Genomic DNA, 25,869 nt, shown 5'->3' with positions numbered 1-25,869 from the left:
GACTTCTCTCCCATTAATTTATTGCCTCATTTTCTGAGCCCCTGCAATTCTCTGGGCCCCACAGCTCCTCTACCTTTGTTCTCAGGTATCAGCTGCACAAGCCTGTGGCCAAAAGTCCATTTTCCAGGACATTAACAGGTTAATTAAGGCAAACACCCGAAGGCAGCACATTTAAGCAGGCTAAGTTTCCTCCCATTAAACAGCAGTAGAATTATTCATCCCTGAACTGCACGGGAGAGTGGCTCCAGGGCTGTTCCTGTGCTCCGGCATGTGGCTGAGTCAGCTCAGGACACAGGAGGGCAAAAGGAGCAGGAGGGAAAGGAGGCTCCACCATGGATGGACAGACAGAAAGTACAGCACAGCCAGATCCACTCCAGCTCTGGTGAGGATCCATCCCCATGGAGGATTCACAGAGGGAGGGAAAGCACAGCGAGGGAGCAGACCACGCTGGGCTGAGGCGGTTTGTGCTCCAGACACCTCTGGAAAGGCAGGACAGGCTGGGGCATGGAGAGCAAACACATGATGTGTCCCACGCCAGTGACACCCAATGCAAGCCTGGCATCCTGCCCACGCAGGAATCTGCTCTGCACGCTGTCCTGGCTTGAAAACTTGCACCTGAATGTAATCCTGCAAAGCTTCTGGGGAAAATAGCTGGCATATGCAGGAAAGGAGAGGCAGAGAATAAAAATACCACTCACGGCAGCACCCATATGGAACAAAGACCTGCAGTTAAACCTGTGTGAGGAAAATGAGGATGACACACATCACCAAAATGTCCTGAGATAACCTAGCCTGCCTCCTCTGTTCCTCAAAGGCAACCTAGGAAGGATGAACAATGCAGTGCAGCAACACTGCTCAAGGGGAGGCACTTCAAAGCTGCAACTGATGTGGGTGGGTGATGGCAAAGAAAAGAGACGACGAAGGAAATTACCTCACTGGGATCATAAATGGTAAAAAAATATTTAGAAAAAGAAAGACAAACAGCAGACTCAAAAGAATTATACACAATAGCAACATTCTTCCCCAAGGCTAAAACAAGGAAAAAAATAAAAAGGTTTTCCAATTATTTTCTAACAATATTGAGGAAATAAAGCCCCGTGTCTGGGTCGGGCACGCAGCGGTGCAGCAGCTGCAGGTAGGTCAGGTTCTCGTGGGTGTTGGGGTCGAAGAAGCCCTTGGTGTCGTCGCCGGGGTCAGACAGGATCTGGCTCATCTCCTGGTCGAAGTAGCCACGCTTGTAGGCCACCTCCACGGGCAGGCGGTGGCTGTGCACAGGGTCGATGATGCCGCCGGTGGCGATCTGGGCCTCCAGCAGGCGGATGCCGTGGTCCCTGACAATCAGCTCCTTCTTCATGGCCTGGAACAAGGAGATCTTTTCCCCCGTGTAGGGGTCAGAGTAGCCCGTCACGGCCCGCTCCGCAGACAGCAGCTTCTCGTGCAGCTCGCTGCCCACCAGCCCAGAGGACACGGCCTCATCCACTGAGAGCTTCTGGTTCTTGACTGGGTCCACCAGGAAGCCGGTGGCCGCCTGGGCCTCCAGCAGCACCAGCGCCGTGCCCTGCCTCAGGATGCCCTTCCACATGGCCTGGTAGATGCTCATCTTCTCCATCTTGCTCGGGTCAGTCTTGGAGGGCACCAGCACGCCGGCGATGACGCCTGTGCCATCCAGGTAGCGCTTGACCGAGGCCATCTGCGTCACCTCCTGCACGGTCCTGGCGCCCTGCACCAGCTCGGCCAGCGTGCCCGTGTCGATGATGCCCGAGTCCAGCAGGTCCGAGGCGCTCACCTGCCTCCTGAGGCCCGTGAATTTCACACTGCTGCCATGCTGCGCCGCCTCCTCCACCAGCAGGGTGAGCAGCGTGGCCAGCTCGGCCAGCGCCAGGCTCCCAGCCCGCAGCCGCCCCAGCAGCTCCTGGCGCTTGGCCTCGGACACAAACTTGGAGAAGAGCAGCTCCCACAGGGACACCTTCCTGCCGTGGAAGCCACCTGCTGAGACCTCCACCGTGTGGGACTTTAAGGACCGCTCCAGCTCCTCCTCCTGCTCCTGCTCTCTCTTTAGTTCTTGTTTCTTCTGGGACTTTGAGGCACTCCCGTTCTGGACAGGTTCAGGCAGGATCTCCTTTTCTGTGGCCTTTGGGACTCCATTTTCACCGTGGCCCTGGGCCTCAGCTCTGGTGATGATTTGCACGAGGATGTCAATCATCTGATCAATGGTGACTGTCCCCGCCTTGTACTGGCGCAGGAGCTCCTGGCGCCGGTGCTCGGGGATGTAGCGGGAGAAGAGGAGCTCCCAGACGGTGACGCTCTGGCCCTGGAAGAGCCCCACAGCCAGCGTGGTGCGGGCGGCCTGCAGGGCTCTGCGGGCATCCTCGCTCAGCTGGTAGAGCACGGAGCCCTTGTCCATCAGCTGCATCATCAGCAGCCCCGTGTCTGGGTCGGGCACGCAGCGGCGCAGCAGCTGCAAGTAGGTCAGGTTCTCGTGGGTGTTGGGGTCAAAGAAGCCCTTGGTGTCGTCGTCAGGGTCAGACAGGATCTGGTTCATCTCCTGGTCAAAGTAGCCACGCTTGTAGGCCACCTCCACAGGGACACGGTGGCTGTGCACAGGGTCGATGATGCCGCCAGTGGCGATCTGGGCCTCCAGCAGGCGGATGCCGTGGTCCCTGACAATCAGCTCCTTCTTCATGGCCTGGAACAGGGAGATCTTTTCCCCCGTGTAGGGGTCAGAGTAGCCCGTCACGGCCCGCTCCGCAGACAGCAGCTTCTCATGCACCTCGCTGCCCACCAGCCCAGAGGACACGGCCTCATCCACTGAGAGCTTCTGGTTCTTGACTGGGTCCACCAGGAAGCCGGTGGCCGCCTGGGCCTCCAGCAGCACCAGCGCCGTGCCCTGCCTCAGGATGCCCTTCCACATGGCCTGGTAGATGCTCATCTTCTCCATCTTGCTCGGGTCGGCCTTGGAGGGCACCAGCACGCCGGCGATGACGCCCGTGCCATCCAGGTAGCGCTTGACCGAGGCCATCTGCGTCACCTCCTGCACGGTCCTGGCGCCCTGCACCAGCTCGGCCAGTGTGCCCGTGTCGATGATGCCCGAGTCCAGCAGGTCCGAGGCGCTCACCTGCCTCCTGAGGCCCGTGAATTTCACACTGCTGCCGCGCTGCGCCGCCTCCTCCACCAGCAGGGTGAGCAGCGTGGCCAGCTCGGCCAGCGCCAGGCTCCCAGCCCGCAGCCGCCACAGCAGCTCCTGGCGCTTGGCCTCGGACACAAACTTGGAGAATAGCAGCTCCCACAGGGACACCTTCCTGCCGTGGAAGCCGCCTGCCGAGACCTCCACCGTGTGGGACTTGAGGGACCGCTCCAGCTCCTCCTCCTGTTTCTGTTTCTCTTCCTTCTGGGACTTTGAGGCACTGCCATTCTGGATGGGTTCAGGCAGGATCTCCTTTTCTGTGGCCTTTGGGACTCCATTTTCACTGTGGCCCTCAGCCCTGGTGATGATTTGCACGAGGATGTCGATCATCTGTGCAATGGTGACTGTCCCCGCCTTGTACTGGCGCAGGAGCTCCTGGCGCCGGTGCTCGGGGATGTAGCGGGAGAAGAGGAGCTCCCAGACGGTGACGCTCTGGCCCTGGAAGAGCCCGACAGCCAGTGTGGTGCGGGCGGCCTGCAGGGCTCTGCGGGCATCGTCGCTCAGCTGGTAGAGCACGGAGCCCTTGTCCATCAGCTGCATCATCAGCAGCCCCGTGTCTGGGTCGGGCACGCAGCGGCGCAGCAGCTGCAGGTAGGTCAGGTTCTCGTGGGTGTTGGGGTCGAAGAAGCCCTTGGTGTCGTCGCCGGGGTCAGACAGGATCTGGCTCATCTCCTGGTCGAAGTAGCCACGCTTGTAGGCCACCTCCACAGGGACACGGTGGCTGTGCACGGGGTCGATGATGCCACCGGTGGCGATCTGGGCCTCCAGCAGGCGGATGCCGTGGTCCCTGACAATCAGCTCCTTCTTCATGGCCTGGAACAAGGAGATCTTTTCCCCCGTGTAGGGGTCAGAGTAGCCCGTCACGGCCTGCTCCGCAGACAGCAGCTTCTCGTGCAGCTCGCTGCCCACCAGCCCAGAGGACACGGCCTCATCCACTGAGAGCTTCTGGTTCTTGACTGGGTCCACCAGGAAGCCGGTGGCCGCCTGGGCCTCCAGCAGCACCAGCGCCGTGCCCTGCCTCAGGATGCCCTTCCACATGGCCTGGTAGATGCTCATCTTCTCCATCTTGCTCGGGTCAGTCTTGGAGGGCACCAGCACGCCGGCGATGACGCCTGTGCCATCCAGGTAGCGCTTGACCGAGGCCATCTGCGTCACCTCCTGCACGGTCCTGGCGCCCTGCACCAGCTCGGCCAGCGTGCCCGTGTCGATGATGCCCGAGTCCAGCAGGTCCGAGGCGCTCACCTGCCTCCTGAGGCCCGTGAATTTCACACTGCTGCCATGCTGCGCCGCCTCCTCCACCAGCAGGGTGAGCAGCGTGGCCAGCTCGGCCAGCGCCAGGCTCCCAGCCCGCAGCCGCCCCAGCAGCTCCTGGCGCTTGGCCTCGGACACAAACTTGGAGAAGAGCAGCTCCCACAGGGACACCTTCCTGCCGTGGAAGCCACCTGCTGAGACCTCCACCGTGTGGGACTTTAAGGACCGCTCCAGCTCCTGCTCCTGTTCCTGCTCTCTCTTTAGTTCCTGTGTCTTCTGGAAGTTTGAGGCACTGCCGTTCTGGATAGGTTCAGGCAGGACCTCCTTTTCTGTGTCCTTGGGGACTCCATTGTCACTGTGGCCCTGGGCCTCAGCTCTGGTGATGATTTGCACGAGGATGTCAATCATCTGTGCAATGGTGACTGTCCCCGCCTTGTACTGGCGCAGGAGCTCCTGGCGCCGGTGCTCGGGGACGTAGCGGGAGAAGAGGAGCTCCCAGACGGTGACGCTCTGGCCCTGGAAGAGCCCGACAGCCAGCGTGGTGCGGGCGGCCTGCAGGGCTCTGCGGGCATCCTCGCTCAGCTGGTAGAGCACGGAGCCCTTGTCCATCAGATGCAGCATCAGCAGCCCCGTCTCCGGGTCGGGCACGCAGCGGCGCAGCAGCTGCAAGTAGGTCAGGTTCTCGTGGGTGTTGGGGTCAAAGAAGCCCTTGGTGTCGTCGTCAGGGTCAGACAGGATCTGGTTCATCTCCTGGTCAAAGTAGCCACGCTTGTAGGCCACCTCCACGGGCAGGCGGTGGCTGTGCACAGGGTCGATGATGCCGCCAGTGGCGATCTGGGCCTCCAGCAGGCGGATGCCGTGGTCCCTGACAATCAGCTCCTTCTTCATGGCCTGGAACAGGGAGATCTTTTCCCCCGTGTAGGGGTCAGAGTAGCCCGTCACGGCCCGCTCCGCAGACAGCAGCTTCTCATGCACCTCGCTGCCCACCAGCCCAGAGGACACGGCCTCATCCACTGAGAGCTTCTGGTTCTTGACTGGGTCCACCAGGAAGCCGGTGGCCGCCTGGGCCTCCAGCAGCACCAGCGCCGTGCCCTGCCTCAGGATGCCCTTCCACATGGCCTGGTAGATGCTCATCTTCTCCATCTTGCTCGGGTCAGCCTTGGAGGGCACCAGCACGCCGGCGATGACGCCCGTGCCATCCAGGTAGCGCTTGACCGAGGCCATCTGCGTCACCTCCTGCACGGTCCTGGCGCCCTGCACCAGCTCGGCCAGCGTGCCCGTGTCAATGATGCCCGAGTCCAGCAGGTCCGAGGCGCTCACCTGCCTCCTGAGGCCCGTGAATTTCACGCTGCTGCCGCGCTGCGCCGCCTCCTCCACCAGCAGGGTGAGCAGCGTGGCCAGCTCGGCCAGCGCCAGGCTCCCAGCCCGCAGCCGCCCCAGCAGCTCCTGGCGCTTGGCCTCGGACACAAACTTGGAGAAGAGCAGCTCCCACAGGGACACCTTCCTGCCGTGGAAGCCGCCTGCCGAGACCTCCACCGTGTGGGACTTGAGGGACCGCTCCAGCTCCTCCTCCTGCTCCTGCTCTCTCTTTAGTTCTTGTTTCTTCTGGGACTTTGAGGCACTCCCGTTCTGGACAGGTTCAGGCAGGATCTCCTTTTCTGTGGCCTTTGGGACTCCATTTTCACCGTGGCCCTGGGCCTCAGCTCTGGTGATGATTTGCACGAGGATGTCGATCATCTGTGCAATGGTGACTGTCCCCGCCTTGTACTGACGCAGGAGCTCCTGGCGCCGGTGCTCGGGGACGTAGCGGGAGAAGAGGAGCTCCCAGACGGTGACGCTCTGGCCCTGGAAGAGCCCCACAGCCAGCGTGGTGCGGGCGGCCTGCAGGGCTCTGCGGGCATCCTCGCTCAGCTGGTAGAGCACGGAGCCCTTGTCCATCAGCTGCAGCATCAGCAGCCCCGTCTCTGGGTCGGGCACGCAGCGGCGCAGCAGCTGCAAGTAGGTCAGGTTCTCGTGGGTGTTGGGGTCAAAGAAGCCCTTGGTGTCGTCGTCAGGGTCAGACAGGATCTGGTTCATCTCCTGGTCAAAGTAGCCACGCTTGTAGGCCACCTCCACGGGCAGGCGGTGGCTGTGCACAGGGTCGATGATGCCGCCAGTGGCGATCTGGGCCTCCAGCAGGCGGATGCCGTGGTCCCTGACAATCAGCTCCTTCTTCATGGCCTGGAACAGGGAGATCTTTTCCCCCGTGTAGGGGTCAGAGTAGCCCGTCACGGCCCGCTCCGCAGACAGCAGCTTCTCATGCACCTCGCTGCCCACCAGCCCAGAGGACACGGCCTCATCCACTGAGAGCTTCTGGTTCTTGACTGGGTCCACCAGGAAGCCGGTGGCCGCCTGGGCCTCCAGCAGCACCAGCGCCGTGCCCTGCCTCAGGATGCCCTTCCACATGGCCTGGTAGATGCTCATCTTCTCCATCTTGCTCAGGTCAGCCTTGGAGGGCACCAGCACGCCGGCGATGACGCCCGTGCCATCCAGGTAGCGCTTGACCGAGGCCATCTGCGTCACCTCCTGCACGGTCCTGGCGCCCTGCACCAGCTCGGCCAGCGTGCCCGTGTCAATGATGCCCGAGTCCAGCAGGTCCGAGGCGCTCACCTGCCTCCTGAGGCCCGTGAATTTCACGCTGCTGCCGCGCTGCGCCGCCTCCTCCACCAGCAGGGTGAGCAGCGTGGCCAGCTCGGCCAGCGCCAGGCTCCCAGCCCGCAGCCGCCCCAGCAGCTCCTGGCGCTTGGCCTCGGACACAAACTTGGAGAAGAGCAGCTCCCACAGGGACACCTTCCTGCCGTGGAAGCCGCCTGCCGAGACCTCCACCGTGTGGGACTTGAGGGACCGCTCCAGCTCCTCCTCCTGCTCCTGCTCTCTCTTTAGTTCTTGTTTCTTCTGGGACTTTGAGGCACTCCCGTTCTGGACAGGTTCAGGCAGGATCTCCTTTTCTGTGGCCTTTGGGACTCCATTTTCACCGTGGCCCTGGGCCTCAGCTCTGGTGATGATTTGCACGAGGATGTCGATCATCTGTGCAATGGTGACTGTCCCCGCCTTGTACTGACGCAGGAGCTCCTGGCGCCGGTGCTCGGGGACGTAGCGGGAGAAGAGGAGCTCCCAGACGGTGACGCTCTGGCCCTGGAAGAGCCCCACAGCCAGCGTGGTGCGGGCGGCCTGCAGGGCTCTGCGGGCATCCTCGCTCAGCTGGTAGAGCACGGAGCCCTTGTCCATCAGCTGCAGCATCAGCAGCCCCGTCTCTGGGTCGGGCACGCAGCGGCGCAGCAGCTGCAAGTAGGTCAGGTTCTCGTGGGTGTTGGGGTCGAAGAAGCCCTTGGTGTCGTCGCCAGGGTCAGAGAGGATCTGGCTCATCTCCTGGTCGAAGTAGCCACGCTTGTAGGCCACCTCCACGGGCAGGCGGTGGCTGTGCACGGGGTCAATGATGCCGCCGGTGGCGATCTGGGCCTCCAGCAGGCGGATGCCATGGTCCCTGACGATGAGATCCTGTTTCATGGCCTGGAACAAGGACATCTTTTGTCCTGTGTAGGGGTGGGTGTAGCCCGTCACGGCTCTCTCGGCACTTAGAAGTTTGTTCTTCAGTTCACTCCCCACCAGCCCAGAGGACACGGCCTCATCCACTGATAGCTTCTGGTTCTTCACTGGATCAACAATGAAACCTGTGGCTGCCTGTGCTTCCAGCAGCACCAGCGCTGTGCCCTGCCTCAGGATACCCTTCCACATGGCCTGATAGATGCTCATCTTCTCCATCTTACCCGGCTCGGCCTTGGAGGGCACCAGCACGCCGGCGATGCTTCCAGTTCCCTCAAGGTACCTCCTCACACTCTCCATTTTTGCTATTTCTTGAGCTGTCTCTTTGCCTTTCTGGAGTTTTTCTATTGTTTCCTCTGTAATTATTTGTGCACTGAGCAGTTCTGATGCTGTGATTTGCTGTCGGAGTCCCTGGAACCACACATCGCTTCTGTCCTCTTCTTTTTCCCTGATGATCTTCAGTATTGTCTCAATGATTCCTTGCACAATGTGCTGGGATTCTGCTTTGTACTTTTTCACCAGCTCTTTTCTCTTCTCCTCTGTGATGTACTCAGAGCAGAGGAGCTCCCACAGCGACAACACCTGTCCCTTGTATTTTCCCACGGGCACCTGGACCTTGGTGCACAACAGGGCATTTTTGGTTTGCTCATCAATGTAGAAATAGTCACCTTCCTTTTCTAGCACCTGCAGCAGGTAGAAGCCGCTCTCCCTGTCTTTGGCACACCTCTGCAGGAGCTGGCTGTAACTGATCTTCTCGTGAGTGTTGGGATCTATGAATCCTTTGCTGCCGTGGTCTGGGTCTGAAAGCAGGAGGAACATGTCCTCATCCAGGTGCCCACGCTTGTAGGCCACCTCCAGGGGCAGGCGGTGGCCATACCAGGGGTCAATGATGCCACCAGTGGCGATCTGGGCCTCCAGCAGGCGGATGCCCTGATCCCTGACGATTACCTTCTGCCTCACAGCCTGGAACAGAGATATTTTATTCCCTGTTTGAGGGTCCGTGTATCCCGTCACGGCTTTCTCTGCCGACAGCAGCTGCTCACGCAGCTCGCTGCCCACCAGCCCAGAGGACACGGCTTCATCCACAGAGAGCTTCTGGTGGCTCCGGGGGTCCACCAGGAAGCCGGTGGCCGCTTGTGCCTCCAGCAGCCCCAGGGCACACTGCTCAGTGAGGAGTCCTTTTTTCAGCGCCTGGTAGATGCTCATCACCTCTTTCCTCAGCGGGAGGAGAACCCCGGCGATGCACCCAGTGCCGTCCAGGTACCTTTGGATGGTGTCCCTCTTTGTGAGGCTGGCAAGGGTGAGACTCCCGTCCTGCAGCTGATCCAGAGTTTTCTTGTCAATTATCTCGGAGTTGAACAACTCTGACACCGACACCTCGCCCCGCAGTCCTTTGACCTTGAGGGCTTCTCCTCTTCGCTCTGTGTCCTCGATGATTTTTAAGATGAGGGATATCAGCTCTTCCAACGCTAGGTTTTTGCTTTTGTACTGCATCACCAGCTCTTTCCTCTTCTGCTCTGAGAAGTAGTGAGAACAGAGGACTTCCCAGACAGAAACAGTTTGGTCCTTAAACTTTCCAACTTTCACCTGAAGGGGCTTTGAGCGCAAAGCCTGCTTTGTGGACTCATCAATGTAGAAATACTTTCCTCCCTCCTTTACAACCTGCAGCATGTACAGCCCCGTGTCCGGGTCTTGGACACATCTCTCCAGGAGCTGCAGGTAGGTCAGGTTCTCGTGGGTGTTGGGGTCAAAGAAGCCCTTGGTGTCATCACTGGGGTCGGAGAGGATCTGGTTCATCTCCTGGTCGAAGTAGCCACGCTTGTAGGCCACCTCCACAGGGACACGGTGGCTGTGCACGGGGTCGATGATGCCACCGGTGGCGATCTGGGCCTCCAGCAGGCGGATGCCGTGGCTCTTCACAATCAGCCCTTGGTTCATGGCTTCAAACAGGGACATGGGGGCTTTGGTGTAGGGGTCCGTGTAGCCCGTCACGGCTCTCTCCGCACAGAGCAGCTTTTCAAAAATCTCCCCTCCAATCAGACCCACCTCCAATGCTTCCTCCACTGAAAACTTCTTGTTTTTCTCAGGGTCAATGATGTAGCCAGTGGCTGCCTGTGCCTCCAGTAGCACCAGGGCGGTCCCTGGCCTCAGGATGCCCTTCCACATGGCCTGGTAGATGCTCATCTTCTCATTGCTTGGCTGGATAAGGACACCTGCTATGAAATTAGTGCCCTCCAGGTACCTGCGGACAGACTCCATTTCAGTCACTTCTTTGACTGTTTTCTTCCCCTGGCTGAGCTCGTCGAGGGTTTTTTTGTCAATCAGCTGGGACTGGAAGAGGTCGCTGGCAGAAACTCTTTTCCTGAGGCCCTTGAATGCAAACTTCTTGCCCTGTGCCTCAGTCTCTTGGATGATTGTGGTGATAATTGTGGTGATTTCCTGCAGCACCTCAGCCTTCTCATCCTTGTACTTTTGCACCAGCTCTCTTCTCTGGCTGTCTGAGAAGTATTCAGAGTTGAGGAGGTCCCAGACAGACACGGTCTGTCCTTTGAACCGCCCCACGTTGACACAAACAGTCACAGATTTCAGCACCTTCATGGTCTGTTCATCCACGCAGAACATGGCGTTTTCTGACAGAGGGAGGAGCCACAGACCCGACTCGGCATCGCGAATGCACCGGTCCTTCAGCTGCTGGTAGGTCACGTTCTCCTTGTTGTTTGGGTCAAAAAAGCTCTTGGTGCTGTCATCCAGCTGAGAGAGGGTTTGGTTCAGCTCCTCGTCATAGAAGCCGTACTTGTAGGCAGCCTGGAGCGGCAGGTGGAGGTGGTGGGTGGGATCAACCACCCCTCCCGTGGCCAGCTGGGCCTCCAGCAAGGGCACGGCCTCTGCCAGGGGGATGAGCTCCTTCCTGAGCGCCTGGCACAGGGAGATGGAGCCCCCGGTGTAGGGGTCTGTGTAGCCCATCACAGCCCTCTCAGCCTGAAGGAGTTTCTCAGACAGCTCCTCTCCAACAACGGCCGCTCTCACGGCGTCCCTCACGCTGAGCCTCCGGTTCGTGGCAGGGTCAGTCAGGTACCCTGTGGCTGCCTGAGCCTCGAGAAGCCTCAGAGCAGCACCAGGGAGGAGGAGGTTGTTTTTCATGGCGTCATAGAAGCTCATCTTCTGTTTGGATGCCTCTATGAAGACCCCAGCAATGCTGCCTGTGCCCTTCAAGTACCTCTTTACGCTCTCCATTTCAGCCACTTCCTCGGGAGTTCTTACGCCCTGAGCCAGTTCTTCAAATGTCTTCTGGGAAATTATGCCCGTGTCCAGCAACCAGACCACAGGGACACTGCCCCTCAGGCCTTCCAGGGAGATCTGTGTCCTGGCTTTCATCTCCATCTCCCCCACCAGCCTGAGCACCAGAGCCACCAGCTGCTCCAGCGACAGCTCCTCTGACCGGAACTTCTCCACGAAGTCGCTCCTCTGCTCCTTGGTGAAATACCCCGAGTGCATGAGCTCCCAGAGGGACACTCCTTTCTCCTTCACCATGGTTTCCTTGAAGATCCGTTGGATTTGCTCGTCGGTGTAGGCAGGAGCAGCTGCCTGTGCCAGAGGCAGCAAGTGGAAGCCAGAGACATCGTCCTTGTGGCAGTGCTGGATCAGCTCGGCGTAGGTCACGCTCTCTTTGCTGTCCGGCAGGCAGAACACTCTGTGGTCATCGCTGGGCTTGGAGAGGGCCTTGCTGGTGTCCTCATCCAGGCAGCCTCGCTGCTGGGCCGACTCCAGGGGGATGTGGTGGCCGCACGTTGGGTCGATGATGCCTCCTGTGGCCATCTGCACCTCCATCAGCTGCATGGCCTGCTTGTCCGCAATCAGGCCCTTCTTCATGGCCTGGAAAAGGGGGATCTTCTTGCCCGTGAAAGGATCTTTATAGCCCGTCACGGCCCCTTCCGCCTGCTGCAGCTTCTCGTGGACATCTGGCCCAATGACTCCCTCCTTGATGGCCTCATCCACGCAGAGCTTCTGGTTGTTCACGGGGTCAATAATGAAGCCCGTGGCAGCTTGGGCCTCCAGCAGGGGCAGGGCCACTCCTGGAACAACGATGTTCTGCTTCATGGCCTCATAAATGCTCATTCTCTGGTTGGATGGCTGGAGCACGATCCCCCCGATGCTGCCTGAGCCGTAGAGGTACTTCCTGACAGAGTCCATGTGCAGGACTTGTTCTGGGGTGACGGAGCCCTCCAGCACCTGCTCAAACAGGGCCCTGTCGATGACTCCGGTTTCCATCAGGTGGTAAGCGCTGACATTGCCTCTGATGGCTGGGAACTTGATGGGGGCCCATTTCTTCATCTCCTCCTCCAGCATGAGCCGGATTTGCTCCAGGCTGAGCTTCCTCAGCTGGAAGTGGTTGAAAATCTCCCGGCGCCTCCCCTCGCTGAAGTACTCGGAGTTCAGCAGGTCCCACACTGAGACCTTCTCCCCCCGCAGGCGCCCAAACCTGACGGGCAGCCAGGAGCTCCTGAACACCTGCCTGGTGGCCTCGTCCACGAACTGCCTCTTCTTGCTGTTCAGAGGGAGGAGGCAGAGCCCTGTGGAGGGCTCGGTGATGCATTTCTCCTTCAGCTGCAGGTAGGTCAGGTTCTCGTGGGTGTTGGGGTCAAAGAAACCCTTGGTGTCATCGCTGGGGTCGGAGAGGATTAAATTCATCTTCTTGTCAAAGTAGCCACGCTTGTAGGCCACTTCCACAGGGATGCGGTGGCTGTTGACGGGGTCGATGATGCCACCAGTGGCGATCTGGGCCTCCAGCAGGCGGATGCCGTGGTCCCTGACGATCAGCTCCTTCTGCATGGCCTGGAACAGGGAGATCTTTTCCCCCGAGTAAGGATCTCGGTAGCCAGTGACAGATTTCTCCGCAGACAGTAGCTTGTCGTACACGTCCGGGCCGATGACGTTTGCTCGCAAAGCCTCGTCCACAGAGTACCTCTTGTTGGCAGCGGGGTCGATGACGAACCCCGTGGCAGCCTGGGCCTCCAGGAGGATCAGAGACGTGCCTGGCCTGAGGAGCCCCTTGCGCTTCGCCTGGTAGATGCTGATCTTCTCCTGGGAGTCAGGGAGCAGCAGCCCCCCGATGCTGCCTGTGCCCTGCAGGTACTTGCTGACCGTGTCCATGCCCACCACCTCTTTGGCTGACGTTTCTCCCTCCTTGAGTTTCTTGAACAAGTCTTTGTTGATGATTTCTGAGCTCAGGAGCTGGTCAGCTGTCACCTGCTCCCTCAGGCCCTTGAAGGTGACATTGGCAGTGGCAGCATTTTCCTCAACAGTGGCTCTGATGGCCTCTCCCAAGCCTTGCAGGGAGAGCACTCCTGCCAGGAACTGCTGAGCCAGCGCAGCTCTTTGCTCGCCCTGGATGTAGTCAGAGAAGAGCAGTTTCCATAGGGACACCGGCTTGCCCTTGAATTTCCCCACAGACACAGGCACCTGTGTGTTTTCCAGAGCTGTCTGGGTCCTGTGGTCAAAGAAGCTGAGTGTGCCCTGGGACCCTTCGCTGCTGTCCCCAGGGAGTGGCAGCAGCAGGAGCCCCGTGCTGGGGTCGGTGACACAGCGCTGGAGCAGCTCTGCATAACTCAGCTTCTCCTTGGAGCTGGGGTCAAAGAACCCCTTTGTGTCATCATTTGGGCTGGACAGGAGCTGCCTGGTGGCCTCGTCCAGGTACCCCCACTCCAGGGCTGTCTCCATGGGGACACGCAGGTGCCTGCCCGGGGCGATGACACCCCCCGTGGCCAGCTGAGCCTCCAGGAGGCAGAGGCCATGGTCTCTGGGAACAAAGCCCTTCCTGACGGCTTGGAACAGGGAGAGCATTTCCCCGGTGGATGGGTCCCTGTACCCAGTGACGGCTTTCTCAGCTGAGGACAGCTTCTCGTAAAGCTCTGGGCCAATGAGACCAACCCTGACAGCCTCGTCCACAGAGTAGTTCTTGTTCTTCAGGGGGTCTGTCAGGCTGCCGGTGGAGGCCTGGACTTGCAGGAGCATGAGAGCAGCCCCAGGCACCAGGAGATGCTCCCTGAGCGCCTGGTAAAGGCTCTTCTGCTCCCCAGAAGGCAGGACAACCCCAGCCACGCTCCTGGTCCCACTCAGGAAGTGCTGAACAATCTCATTCTCTGCCACCTCCTGGGGAGAGATTCCTCCCTCCTCGAGGCCTCGGAACACGTCGGGGCTGATGATGCCAGAGTCCATCAGGTCCCTGATGCTCACCCTCCCTCCCATCCCCGGGAATGTGATCTGCAGTGGCAGGAGCAGGAAGCCTGAGGCCGGATCCACAATGCACCTCTTCCTCAGCTCCGAGTAAGTGACCTTCTCCATGGTGCTGGGGTCAAGGAACACCCTGCTGTCCTCAGTGCCGGGTCCAGAGGCGAGCTGGCTCATCTCCTCATCCAGGTACCCCCTCTCACAGGCCACATGGGCCGGGAGCCGGGCGCCGGTGGCCGGGTCGATGACGCCTCCGGTCGCCACCTGGGCCTGGAGCAGGCGGATGCCCTGCTCCCTCCCCACCAGCTCCTTCTGCATGGCCTGGTAGAGCGAGATTTTCTCCTCTGTGTAGGGGTCCAGGAAGCCGGTAGCGGCTCTGTCAGCCGAGAGCAGCCTCTCCTTCAGCTCCAGCCCCACCAGCCCCGTCCTCACGGCCTCTGCCACGGGCACACGGCGGCTCCTCAGCGGGTCGGAGATGGAGCCTGTGGCTGCCTGCGCCTCCAGGAGGCTCAGGGCTGAATCCAGGCTCAGCAGATGCTCTCTGGTGGCCTCATAGAAGCTCATTATCCTCTTTGAAGCCTCTACATACACGCCTGCAATGCTGCCAGCTGTCTCTGAGGGCTCCCCAGGAGCATCCGGCCCCACGTCCCTGCCAGCTGCCTTTTGCTGCTTGCGCAGCATCACGTCCTGGCACAAGTGGTTTGTCCCTGACACAACTTCACCAGGGACAGCCCGGCCATTCACTGCTGGCTTGCTCTCCATCCTGCTGCTGGTGCACGCCTCCCACAGCTCCCAGGACTCTGCAGAGAGAAGGAAAGCTTGGTGAGAAATCAACTTCTGTGACTGTGTTTACAGTCTAAGGAGGAGGGAAGTGATGAGGATCTGACTCTGTGTTTCAGAAGGCTGATTTATTATTTTATGATATATATTACATTAAAACTATACTAAAAGAATAGAAGGATTTCATCAGAAGGCCAGCTAAGAATAGAAAAAGAAGAATGATAACAAAGGCTTGTGGCTCGGACAGAGAGTCCGAGCCAGCTGACTGTGATTGGCCATTAATTAGAAACACCCCAACATGGGCTAATCAAAGATCTTCTTGTTACATTCCACAGCAGCAGATAATCAATGTTTACATTTTGTTCCTGAGGCCTTTCAGCTTCTCAGGAAGAAAAATCCTAAGGAAATGATTTTTCATAAAAGAAGTCTGTGACAAATTTCTTCATGGTTTGCATGTCTAATACCGGGAAATCAGAAACATAAACACCCTCAGGCAGGAGGAAGTGACAGCCAAAGGCTGGGCATGTCCAAACCTGGTGTGCTACCCTGAGGGATGTGGCCAAACTCAGGGAGTCTGTGGGTGAGAACTCCGCATGCCCTGGCCACGTGCACTGGAACCCCAAAACCCCTGGGCTGATCCCCAGTGTGGGCAGCAGGAAAGGAGAGGGGGATTCTGCTCTTCTGCCCAGGTGAGATCTCACCTGCAGAGCTGCCCCAGCCCTGGGGACACAGCAGCAGCACCTGGAGCTGCTGGGGGGAGCCCAGAGGAGTCACGGAGATGCTGCAGGGCTGGAGCCAGGCTGGCAGAGCTGGGAGTGCTCACCTGGAGAGGAGAAGGCTCCAGGGAGAGCTCAGAGCCCCTTGTAGGGCCTAAAGGGACTCCAAGTGAGCTGGGAAAGGATATGGGACAAGGGGCCAGAGTGACAGGACAAGGGGAATGTCTCCCCACTGCCAGAAGGCAGGGCTGGATGGGATAGGGGATTTTGGGAAGAAATCCTTCCCTGTGAGGGTGGTTTGGCCCTGGCACAGGGTGCCCAGCACAGCTGCGGCTGCCCCTGGATCCCTGGAAGTTTTCCAGGCCAGGCTGGAGGGAACTTGGAGCAGCCTGGGACAGCGGGAGGTGTCCCTGCTCACGGGACAGGGTGGGACTGGATGGGCTCTGAGATCCCTCCCCACCCAAACCCCTCCATGATTCTGTGACTCTGGGGGTGCTGGCATGCAGGTCCATGGGCTCCCACAGGGCTGCTGCACAAACCCCCCCTGTCCCTCCAGTGTTCCCCCCCTTTCTCACCCTGCCCAAGCAATGCCAGGAAGGCAGAGGCTCCATCTCAGCAAGCAGTGGCCACCAGGGCTGCCTCCAGGGCTGCCTCAGGGGGAGATTGCACCCAGTCCAAATCCCTCGGGAGCTGACAAAGCTGTGGGGCGCCCTTGTGTCAGAGACTGAAGCAGTTCGTGCTGCTGTAAAGTTTCGCTCACGAAGCCCACCCCTCCCTCAGGAATGCCTGGCTGGAACTTTGGACTGAAAGCCAAGATTAGATAAAGGGAAACCCATTCCCCAGGGGAGAAGTAAACAAGTAAACAGGGAAAAGAATGTGAGCTGAGCCCAGCAGCCGTGCTGAGAACCATCTCTGGCTGGATTTGGGGTGGGTGAGGCCGCCTGTGCTGGGAGCAGGTTTGCACAGATTCATCCCCAGCCCAGGGGAGGGCAGGAATTTCGGTGCGTTGTCACCTCTGCTCGGGGCAGTGAGCCCAGAGGAAGCTGAGGGGCGCCTTCATCCATCAGAGACCCCCGGGTGCCCCCAGAGTCACTTCCTTGCAGCACAGGTGACACACCCGGAGTGTGGTAAGGGACAATGGCACTGCCCACAGGGGGTTCCTACCTGGCCTGAGTGCATTAACCCACCTGAGATTTCCAGGGGGACCTTCACCACCAAACCAGCTGGAGAGGGGATCAGCAGAGCATCGCTGGGCTCCAGGGATGGTGATATTTTCTTTTTTAAGAAAATAGCCATTTCTTTATTATTCTAAATATAAAATATTTTATTCTATATTTTTTTTATTCTGTATTTCATTCTATATTTTCTCTATTTTATATTTTATTCTATATTTTCTTTATTCTATATTTTATTCTATATTTTCTTTATTTTATATTCTATTCTATCTTATCTTTATTTTATATTTTGTTCTATCTTTTCTTTATTCTATATTTTATTCTATATTTTCTTTATATTTTATTCTATATTTTCTTTATTTTTCTTTATTCCGCTTCTGTCACTCTCTTTTCTATTTTCCATTTCTTTCTCCCCTCTCTTTCCCACATGTTTGCTGTCAGATGAAACCCATGCTATTGACTTTGGCACAGGGTTTCGTTTGCACCTGAATTCGGGCAGAGGCATTCCTAATAGCCTCAATAACTGGATCCTGACCGCTGGATCTGCCCCAGCCGCGGCGCCGGGAGCACCGGGAGGTAGGAGCGGAGCTGGGGCGTGCCGAGCGCTGGGAGCTGCGGTCAGCCCCGGCCCCTGCGGTCACTCGGCGGCTCGGGAGCCTCCCTGCCCGCATTCCTGTGCCAACAGCCGGCGGGAGAGCGGCCAGCGGGGCTGGAGCGGGCTGGAGGAGCGGGAGCGCAGGTGGGATGGATGATTCCCTCGGGAACTCCATCCCCCGGTGCCCAGAGGGGTCTGTCAGGGCTGGACTGGTCCCACGGGCCGGGCACCAAGGAGCGGCTCCTGCAGCCGGGCAGGGGTCACGGTGCTGCCCACCAGGATGTCTGCAAGGACACATGCAGGGCAGGGCTGCCCTGAGGTGTCCCCACACAGAACACCAGGGTTCTGTGCCCCCGCAGAGGCCACATCGAGTGGGGACAGAGCGGAACAGCTCTGCCGCATTGCCTGGAGCTCACAGAGCCATCTCCTCGAGGTGTGCCCCACACAGAACCCCAGTGCTGTGCCACACTGACCCTCCTGCGGAGGTCACATCGAGTGGGGATAGCGCGGAACAGCTCTGCCGCATTGCCTGCAGCTCACAGAGCCATCTCCTCGAGGTGTCCTCACACAGAACCCCAGTTCTGTGCCCCCGCAGAGGTCACATCGAGTGGGGACAGCGCGGAGCTGCTCTGCCTCATTGCCTGGAGCTCACAGAGCGATCTCCTCGAGGTGTGCCCCACAGAGAACCCCAGTTCTGTGCCCCCGCAGAGGCCACATCGAGTGGGGACAGCGCGGAGCTGCTCTGCCACATTGCCTGGAGCTCACAGAGCCATCTCCTCCCGGCTCCACCCGTGCAAACGAGAGCTGGGAGCGAAAAGCACCCTGAAGGTGCTGAAGGTGCTGTGTCCAGCCCAGGAGCACCCAAAGGGGCTCCATGCACCCAGCTTTGTCCCCACAGGCCCCCCAGCTCCCTCTGTGCCCCTCGGGCCCATCAGCATCGCAGACATCTTTCATGAAAAATCCTTTCCTTAGGGTTTTTCCTCCTGAGAAGCTGGGAGGCCTCAGGAACGAAATGTAAACAATGGTTATCTGCTGCTGTGGAATGCAACAGGTGCATCTGTGATTGGTCTTATGTGTTTTTTTCTAATTAATGGCCAATCACAGTCAGCTGGCTCAGACAGAGAGTCTGAGCCACAAACCTTTGTTATCATTCTTTCTTTTTCTATTCTCAGCTAGCCTTCTGATGAAATCCTTTCTTCTATTCTTTTAGTATAGTTTTAATATAATATATATAATAAAATAATAAATCAGCCTTCTGAAACACGGAGTCAGATCCTCGTCTCTCCCCTCATCCTCAGACCCCTGTGAACACTGTCACACCCCAGCACCCTCTCCCTACGCGTGTTCCTCTGCCCCGGGCACTGCGGCACCTTCTCCCTACGCGTGCTGCTGTGCCCCAGCCGCGCTCCGGGCTCGCTGCCCGGCCCGGGGAGAGGTCCCGGCAGGAGCCGGCTCCCTCCGCCCGGTGATGTCAGCGCGGCTCGGACCTGCCCAGGCAGCGCTGTTTGTGTTTGTGTTTGCAGGGACAGCGCTGCGTGCTGCCAGCCAGGGGCTGTTCCCCGGCTCGCAGCGCTCTCCCCTCTGCCCCACGGGCTCACCCCAATGCCCACGCCCACACGGGGATCCCGGTGCCAGGCTCATGCAAAACACCTGCGGGGCCCGCAGCACCTCCCACGGGCTCTGCCGCCCGCTCCCGGCCCGGGAGGGCTGGGGCTGGCCCCGGGAAGGCTGTGGCTGATCCCGGGAAGTGTGGCTGGCCCCGCAGCCCCGTCCTGGCAAGGCTGGATGGCACCGGCTGTGCTGCCCTCGGAAGCAGCTGAGCTCAGCCCCGCCGTGACGCCGGCACAGCAGCGCCGGGGTGGCTCCGGTGTCTGGAGAGCCCCGGGCAGGTCCCTGCAGGTCCCGGAGCTGGGGCGGCTGCGGACATCGGCACCGGAGCGGTTCCAGCATCCGGAGAGCCCCAGGCAGGTCCCCGCACGTTCCCAGAACAGAACGTGACACCGGCACCGCAGGGCAGAGGGAATGTGGGCACTGCCACCCCACACCTGGGGAAGGGTGAAAGCGGCTGGGGAAGCAAAGGCGCTGGGGAAGCAAAGGCGCTGGGGAAGCAAAGACGCTGCCCCCGGGCAGGGGAGGCGGTGGGCGCGCAGCAAGGGAAGGGCTCCGCTCCCTTTCGTCATCGGAAACTTTGAGTAACCGACTGTGCCGACGAAGGCAGCGAGATTCCTGGCAGAGGTGTTGGCACCTGCCGCCCTCCCTGGGGCCACGGTCTCTCCCCGACGCGGGCAGCGCTCCCTGGCAGCCGCAGCCGCTGCTCCGCGGCTTTCCCTCCCGGCTGCGCCAGGGAATGCGCTGGCACCGCTGTGAGCGCCCACGGGAGCCATCGAACACCCACGGGAGCTCCGTGGGACATCCCGCACCTCCGCACCCGCAGGGAGCCCCCGGACCCCGGCACCGGCCCCGGCGGGGCGGGAGGGCCCCGGGGAGGGACCGGGAGCAGGGACAGGTTTTACTGGCAGAGTGCGGGACGCGGTGTCGGGAGAGGGTGGCGGGGGAGTTGTTTGCTGGGACAGGGACTGCAGAGCGCTGGGAGAGGCTGGGGCCGGGGGCGGGAGTGCTGCAGGGTGGTGTCCGTCAGGCAGGCTGGGGCCGGGGCTGTTTCGGGGCAGGGAGAGCAGCAGGGAATTTTCTGGGGCAGGGACGGGGGGTGATGGCAACAGGGAGGGCAGCCGGGGGGCCCTGCTCTGAGCGGGCTGGGGGCAGCTCGGGACCCCTCCCCAGGCAGTGCTGCCCCCCCGGGCCGCCCCAGAGCAGGGTCCGCAGTGCCAGGGTCCTGCCCGGTGCCCGAAGGGCGCTGCTCTAGGATGAACTCGCACTCTGTCATCAGGACATCCCCACCTCACCGGGTATGGTGGGAGGGGGCTGCCAGTCCTCCCCCTGCCCTGTCCCACTACCCAACCCCTCCTCAGCACCCGTGCCATCGGAGCCTTGAGGCATCACCGCTTTTCCCGGAGCCATCCTGCCCGGGCATCATCCTGCCCTGCTCCTGGGACGTGCTGGGACGGCCATCCTCCCGGCTGTGCCCCTGGCAGTGCCCAGGTGCTACAGCTCCGTGCGTTGTGCCCCAGCCCCTGCGCTGTGCCCCAGGCAGTGCCCAGGGTGCCCCAGCCCCTGCGCTGTGCCCCAGGCAGTGCCCAGAGTGCCCCAGCCCCTGCACTGTGCCCCAGGCGGTGCCCAGAGTGCCCCAGCCCAGTGTGCTGTGCTCCGGTAGTGTCCAGGGTGCCCCAGCCCCTGCGCTGTGCCCCAGGTGGTGCCCAGAGTGCCCCAGCCCAATGTGCTGTGCTCCGGTAGTGCCCAGGATGCCCCAGCCCCTGCACTGTGCTCCGGTAGTGTCCAGGGTGCCCCAGCCCCGTGCACCGCTGCCCTGTGCCCGCGGTCCCACCCTGGCCCGGGAGCGCTGCCGCATTCCTGCCATTCCATTCCGGGCATGGCCAGAGCTCTCTGTGCCCCGCAGCCCCTGGCACTGCCGGCGGTGCCCAGGCAGGACTCTGCCCGCCCGCCCGCCGAGGTCTCCTACCTGCGCACGGTGCTCACACCTGGGGCTGCCCTGGCAGGTGCCCGGCGTTCACCGCTCTGCTTCCTGCCCGGGAGCGGAGCGCGTTTAAACCCCGGCCCTTCCCCGCCCCTGGGGATGACACAGCGGCCCAGCCCTTGCAGAAACTCGCGGGCCGGCCTTCCCCACGGCTCCCTTTCGGAGATGGGGTCCCTCCTTGAGGGGTTCCCAAAAGGGGGTGGCCTCGTCCCGGGGGGCTGTGCCCTCCACAGAGGGGGTGAGAACGAAGGGCAGAGACCTCCTACCCCAGGGACAGCGCTGCCTTCATCCCCAGCAGCTCCTCATCCTTGTCTCCATCACCCCCCAAACCCTCCCTGCTGCCAGCAGTGCCCCTGTGCCCCGTGGCAGTGACTGGGCCTGGGCTGCAGGTGCAGGGCTGATAAAACCTCAGTGTAGGACTAACCCTGGTACCTGGGGTGGAGAAGGGGGACCCTTCCCTGCTCCCCCAGCCTTGCCCACGCCCCTGGATGTGCAGAAAGCCTGAATTGCCCAAAACATGCCCAAACCATCCTGTTGCTGCTTGAGTCACCCAAACATCCCTGCCCTGCCTCCATCAGCAGTTCCACACCCTCTCTCCAGACCCTGCACCAGCCCCACAGCTGCTCCTGCTGCCCCCCGAGCACCCCCAGCCCTCTCCCTGAGCCACAGCGGCTCGGTGGGTGCTGTAAGAGCAGCGGGTACCACAGAGAGGGGCAAAGAGGCTTTGGGGCCACTGGGGCAGGGGGGCTGTGCCACAACACCCTCGGGGCGAGGCGCTGCGGGGAGGATGCGGCGCTTGGGCAAGGTGTTTATGGGGCGTGGGAGTGTGTTGTCTGGAGAGCTGCCGGTATCCAGGCACGGGCGGGCTGGCTGAGCCCACGGGCACGGAGCCCTGGAGCCTGCACTGGGTGCGGGCAGCCCTGGCAGTGCCATCCCTTCCCATCGGAATGGCACTGAACACCCGGGCAGGGTGGCACTGAACACCCGGGCAGGGTGGGCACTGAACACCCGGGCAGGGTGGGCACTGAACATCTGGGCAGGGTGGGCACTGAACATCTGGGCAGGGTGGGCACCCTGTGCCTGCTGCTGGGACAGTGCCACGCTGGTGGTCCAGAAGGGCAGATGAACTTGGGCAAGGTCACCCAGAGCTGCAGATCTGAGAGAGGAACCAGGGCAGGGTCACCCAGAGGCGCAGATCTGAGAGAGGAACATGGGCAGGGTCACCTGGAGCAGCAGATCTGAGAGAGGAACCTGGGCAGGGTCACCTGGAGCACCCAGAGGTGCGGATCTGAGAGAGGAACCTGGGCAGGGTCACCCAGAGCTGCAGATCTGCAAGAGAAACCTGGGCAGGGTCACCCGGAGCACCCTGAGATCTGAGAGAGGAACCTAGGCAGGGTCGCCTGGATCTGCAGATCTGAGAGAAGAACCTGGGCAGCGTCACCCAGAGCTGCAGATTCAGCAGAGGCACTGGCTGGCACGATGCCCTGGGGACTCGTGGGGCGATGCCCAAGCAGGGGCAGCCCCAGTGGGGCAGTGAGAGGGCCAAAGGCTGCACTCCCTGCCAGGGTGGTGGCTGCAGACCCCATCCCCATCCTACAGGGATGGCAGCCGTGCCCCGCAAACCAGCACAACTTTCTGTGCCTGGGTGTTGGCCGAGGTGTCACTCACGGGAGGTGCTGAGAGCCTCAATCCATGGGCAAGCAGGGATGAGAGCTGGGCGATGCCAGCCCCACAGAGCTTCCTGCTGCACCTCAGGGCCCTGTGACCCACGCTGGGCATTCAGACAACCCCGGGGCTGCACTGGCACCGGGCATGGACATGGTGGCGGGCACCGGGCAGATGGGCACGGCTGGTGGGGGCACGGTGAGTTTGTAAGGGATTCAATCATTTGAAGTCTCTCTGAACCTGCAGGGTTCTGCTCGTGAACCGAGGACTGAAGAGAGGGAAGGGGCTGGGGATTTTTCACGTGTTGTGTTTCATGTATCGGCTCCTATAAACTGGGCCACCAGGCACACACGTACTTCTCGTTACTCAGCTTGGCCTCCAAGTGAGGCCAAATTGTTCATCCTGGCTGTGGCTCCTTTGCACAAGTCCAGCCACACACTGTGAAGCTGGTTTGGATGATTCCCTTCTCTTCACTGTGCAAAGATGAGTCTGTTTAAACTTGCCTCCATCTCCAAAAGTGGGTGTTGGGAGTGCGCTGGTGTCGGGGTTGTTCTGTGCCGTACTGGGCCATACTGAGCTGTTCTGGGCTGTACTGGTCTGTTCTGGGCCGTACCAGGCCGTGCTGGGTTGTGCTGGGCCATACCGGGCCATGCTGGGTTGTTCTGGGTCATACTGGGTTGTTCTGGGCCGTACCAGGCCGTACTGGGTTGTTCTGGGCCATACCGGGCCGTGCTGGGTTGTTCTGGGCCGTACCAGGCCATACTGGGTTGTTCTGGGCCATACCGGGCCATACTGGGCTGTTCAGGGCTGTACCAGGCCGTGCTGAGCTGTTCTGGGCCACACTGGGCTGTTCTGGGACATACTGGGCTATTCTGGGCCATGCTGTGTTGTTCTGGGCCATACCAGGCCATAGGGGGCTGTTCTGGGCCATACCAGGCCATGCTGGGTTGTTCTGGGCCATACCAGGCCATAGGGGGCTGTTCTGGGCCATACCAGGCCGTGCTGAGCTGTTCTGGGCCATACTGGGCTGTTCTGGGCCATACTGGGCTGTTCAGGGCTGTACCAGGCCGTGCTGAGCTGTTCTGGGCCATACTGGGTTGTTCTGGGCCATACTGGGCTATTCCGGGCCATGCTGTGTTGTTCTGGGCCATACTGAGCCTGTCACGCTCCCCCTGCCCCGTGCAGGGCGGCTGCTGCTGCTGCCCGAGAGCCGCCAAGGGGCTGTGGCGTTAATTACCCGTAATTAATGAGCAGCTGCCATTCAGGCAAATCCAACCCAAGCACGGGCGGCTTCATCAAAGCTCCTGGGCTGCTGGCAAGGATGGGGAGCGACCAGCCTGGGCACCTCTCCCCTGGCTGCGGCTGCCAGAGCTCGGTGACACCCTCTGTGGCACCCACACTGTGCCGTGCCAGCCAAGCTGAGGGGCCTTGGTAACACCCTTGGTGGCACCTGTGCTGTGCCAGCCAAGCTGCGGGGCCTCGGTGGCACCTGTGCCATGCCAGCCAAGCTGTGGGGTCACAGCTGTGGGGCTATGGTGAAAGGGAGCCCATAGGGGCTGGGATGGGGTCACACTGTGCTGGAGGAGCTGTCCTGATGCAGGAACCCTGCCTGGGTGGGATGGGTGCCATGCCACGGTGGATGCTGTGCCAGGGTGGGTGCCATGCCAAGGCCAGTGCCATGGGCTCCCTGGCACAGTTGCCATGCCAAGGTGGGTGCCATGCCAGGGTGGGTGCCGTGCCAGTGTGGGTGCCATGCCACATGCCAGGGTGGGTGCCCAGCAGGCAGCACAAGCCCCTGGTGTCACTGACATATTTTATTATTTAAAAACCCTTTCACTAGGATTTTTCCCAGTGCCCCCAGTGCAGACCCTCACTGCCCAGCAGGCAGCACAAGCTCCCTGGTGTCACTTATTATTTATTTAAATAATAAATATTTTATTATTTAAAAACCCTTTCGCTAGGATTTTTCTCCTGAGGAGCTGAGAAGCCTCAGAAAATAAATGTAAACAATAACTATCTGATGGAATGTGGTCTGGAGGTGTTTTACCAAGAGGTGCATCTTTGATTGGTTGCATGAGAATTGTCTTTAATTAATGGCCAATCACAGCCAGATGTGTTGGACTCTCTTGAGTCTGCTACGAGATTATGTTATCACTCTTTTCCAGCCTTCTGATGAAATATTTTCTTTTTTCTTTAGTATAGTTTTAGTATAGCATATGTGATGGAATATGCTATACTAAATATTACATTATATTACATGTAATATTATATACATATAATATTACATTATATTACATTACATTGTAATATAGTGTAATATATTACATTACAATATAATATAATATAATTACATTGTATTACAATATATTACATTACAATATATTACATTACATTATATAATATTATGCATTTTAATATAATGTAATATAATATAATAGAATTAATATAATGTAATGTAATGTAATGTAATATATAGTATCAGCGTTCTGAAACACAGAGTCAAGATTCTCATCTATTCCCCCATCCTCAAACACTGCCACCTCCTGTGCTGTGTCCGTCTGTCCCAGTGCTGTCAGTCCAGGCTCAGACAGCCCAAGGACAAGCAGCAGAGTGCACAGACCCCATTTCTGGGGGGCTCTGGGGGGCTCTGGTGGGAGCGCTGGGGGCCAGGCCAGGTCAGGTGTGCACAGCCACCCTCGCCACCCTCCCCACCCCTCGGGGCTGACGCTGCTGAGTCAGGGATGCAAAGAAAGGCTCCAGGTGGATCAGAGGGTGAAAGCTTTTAATGAGAGTAGCGGAACTTTTTATGGTGTGACTCGCTGAGGTGAGACTCGATTGGTCTCAAAGGAGGAGCATCTCACACCGACTGTGAATAACACACTGTGGAGAACCATAAATATAAACAATGGCTACACAACGAGAGATAATAATTGTTTGAAGTCTTCTTCTCTATTGTTTGAAGTCTTCTTCTCTAAGGTTCCCAGGCTCATCCCAATCCATCCAGTGGGAGAGATTATCTCTGTTCTTTCTTTGATTCAAAATTATTCTCTCCAATGGGAGAAATTATCTCTGTTCTTTCTTGGATTCAAAATTATTGTCTC

General features: G+C 59.5%; 1 protein-coding gene across 1 annotated transcript in view; it reads right to left on the bottom strand.

The window, feature by feature from the left end:
* Positions 1–14,926, bottom strand: part of EPPK1 (epiplakin 1) — a 33,744-nt gene extending 18,818 nt beyond the window's left edge. Inside the window, exon 1 of the mRNA XM_058032234.1 lies at positions 1,076–14,926. Within this exon, the coding sequence (XP_057888217.1) occupies positions 1,076–14,926 (13,851 nt within the window). The remainder of the gene's footprint in view (positions 1–1,075) is intronic.
* Between the last annotated feature and the right edge of the window lie 10,943 nt (positions 14,927–25,869).

This window comes from Melospiza georgiana, chromosome 1, assembly GCF_028018845.1.
Source record: "Melospiza georgiana isolate bMelGeo1 chromosome 1, bMelGeo1.pri, whole genome shotgun sequence".
NCBI classification, from domain to species: domain Eukaryota; kingdom Metazoa; phylum Chordata; class Aves; order Passeriformes; family Passerellidae; genus Melospiza; species Melospiza georgiana.
This window is presented reverse-complemented; position numbering and strand designations above follow the sequence as displayed.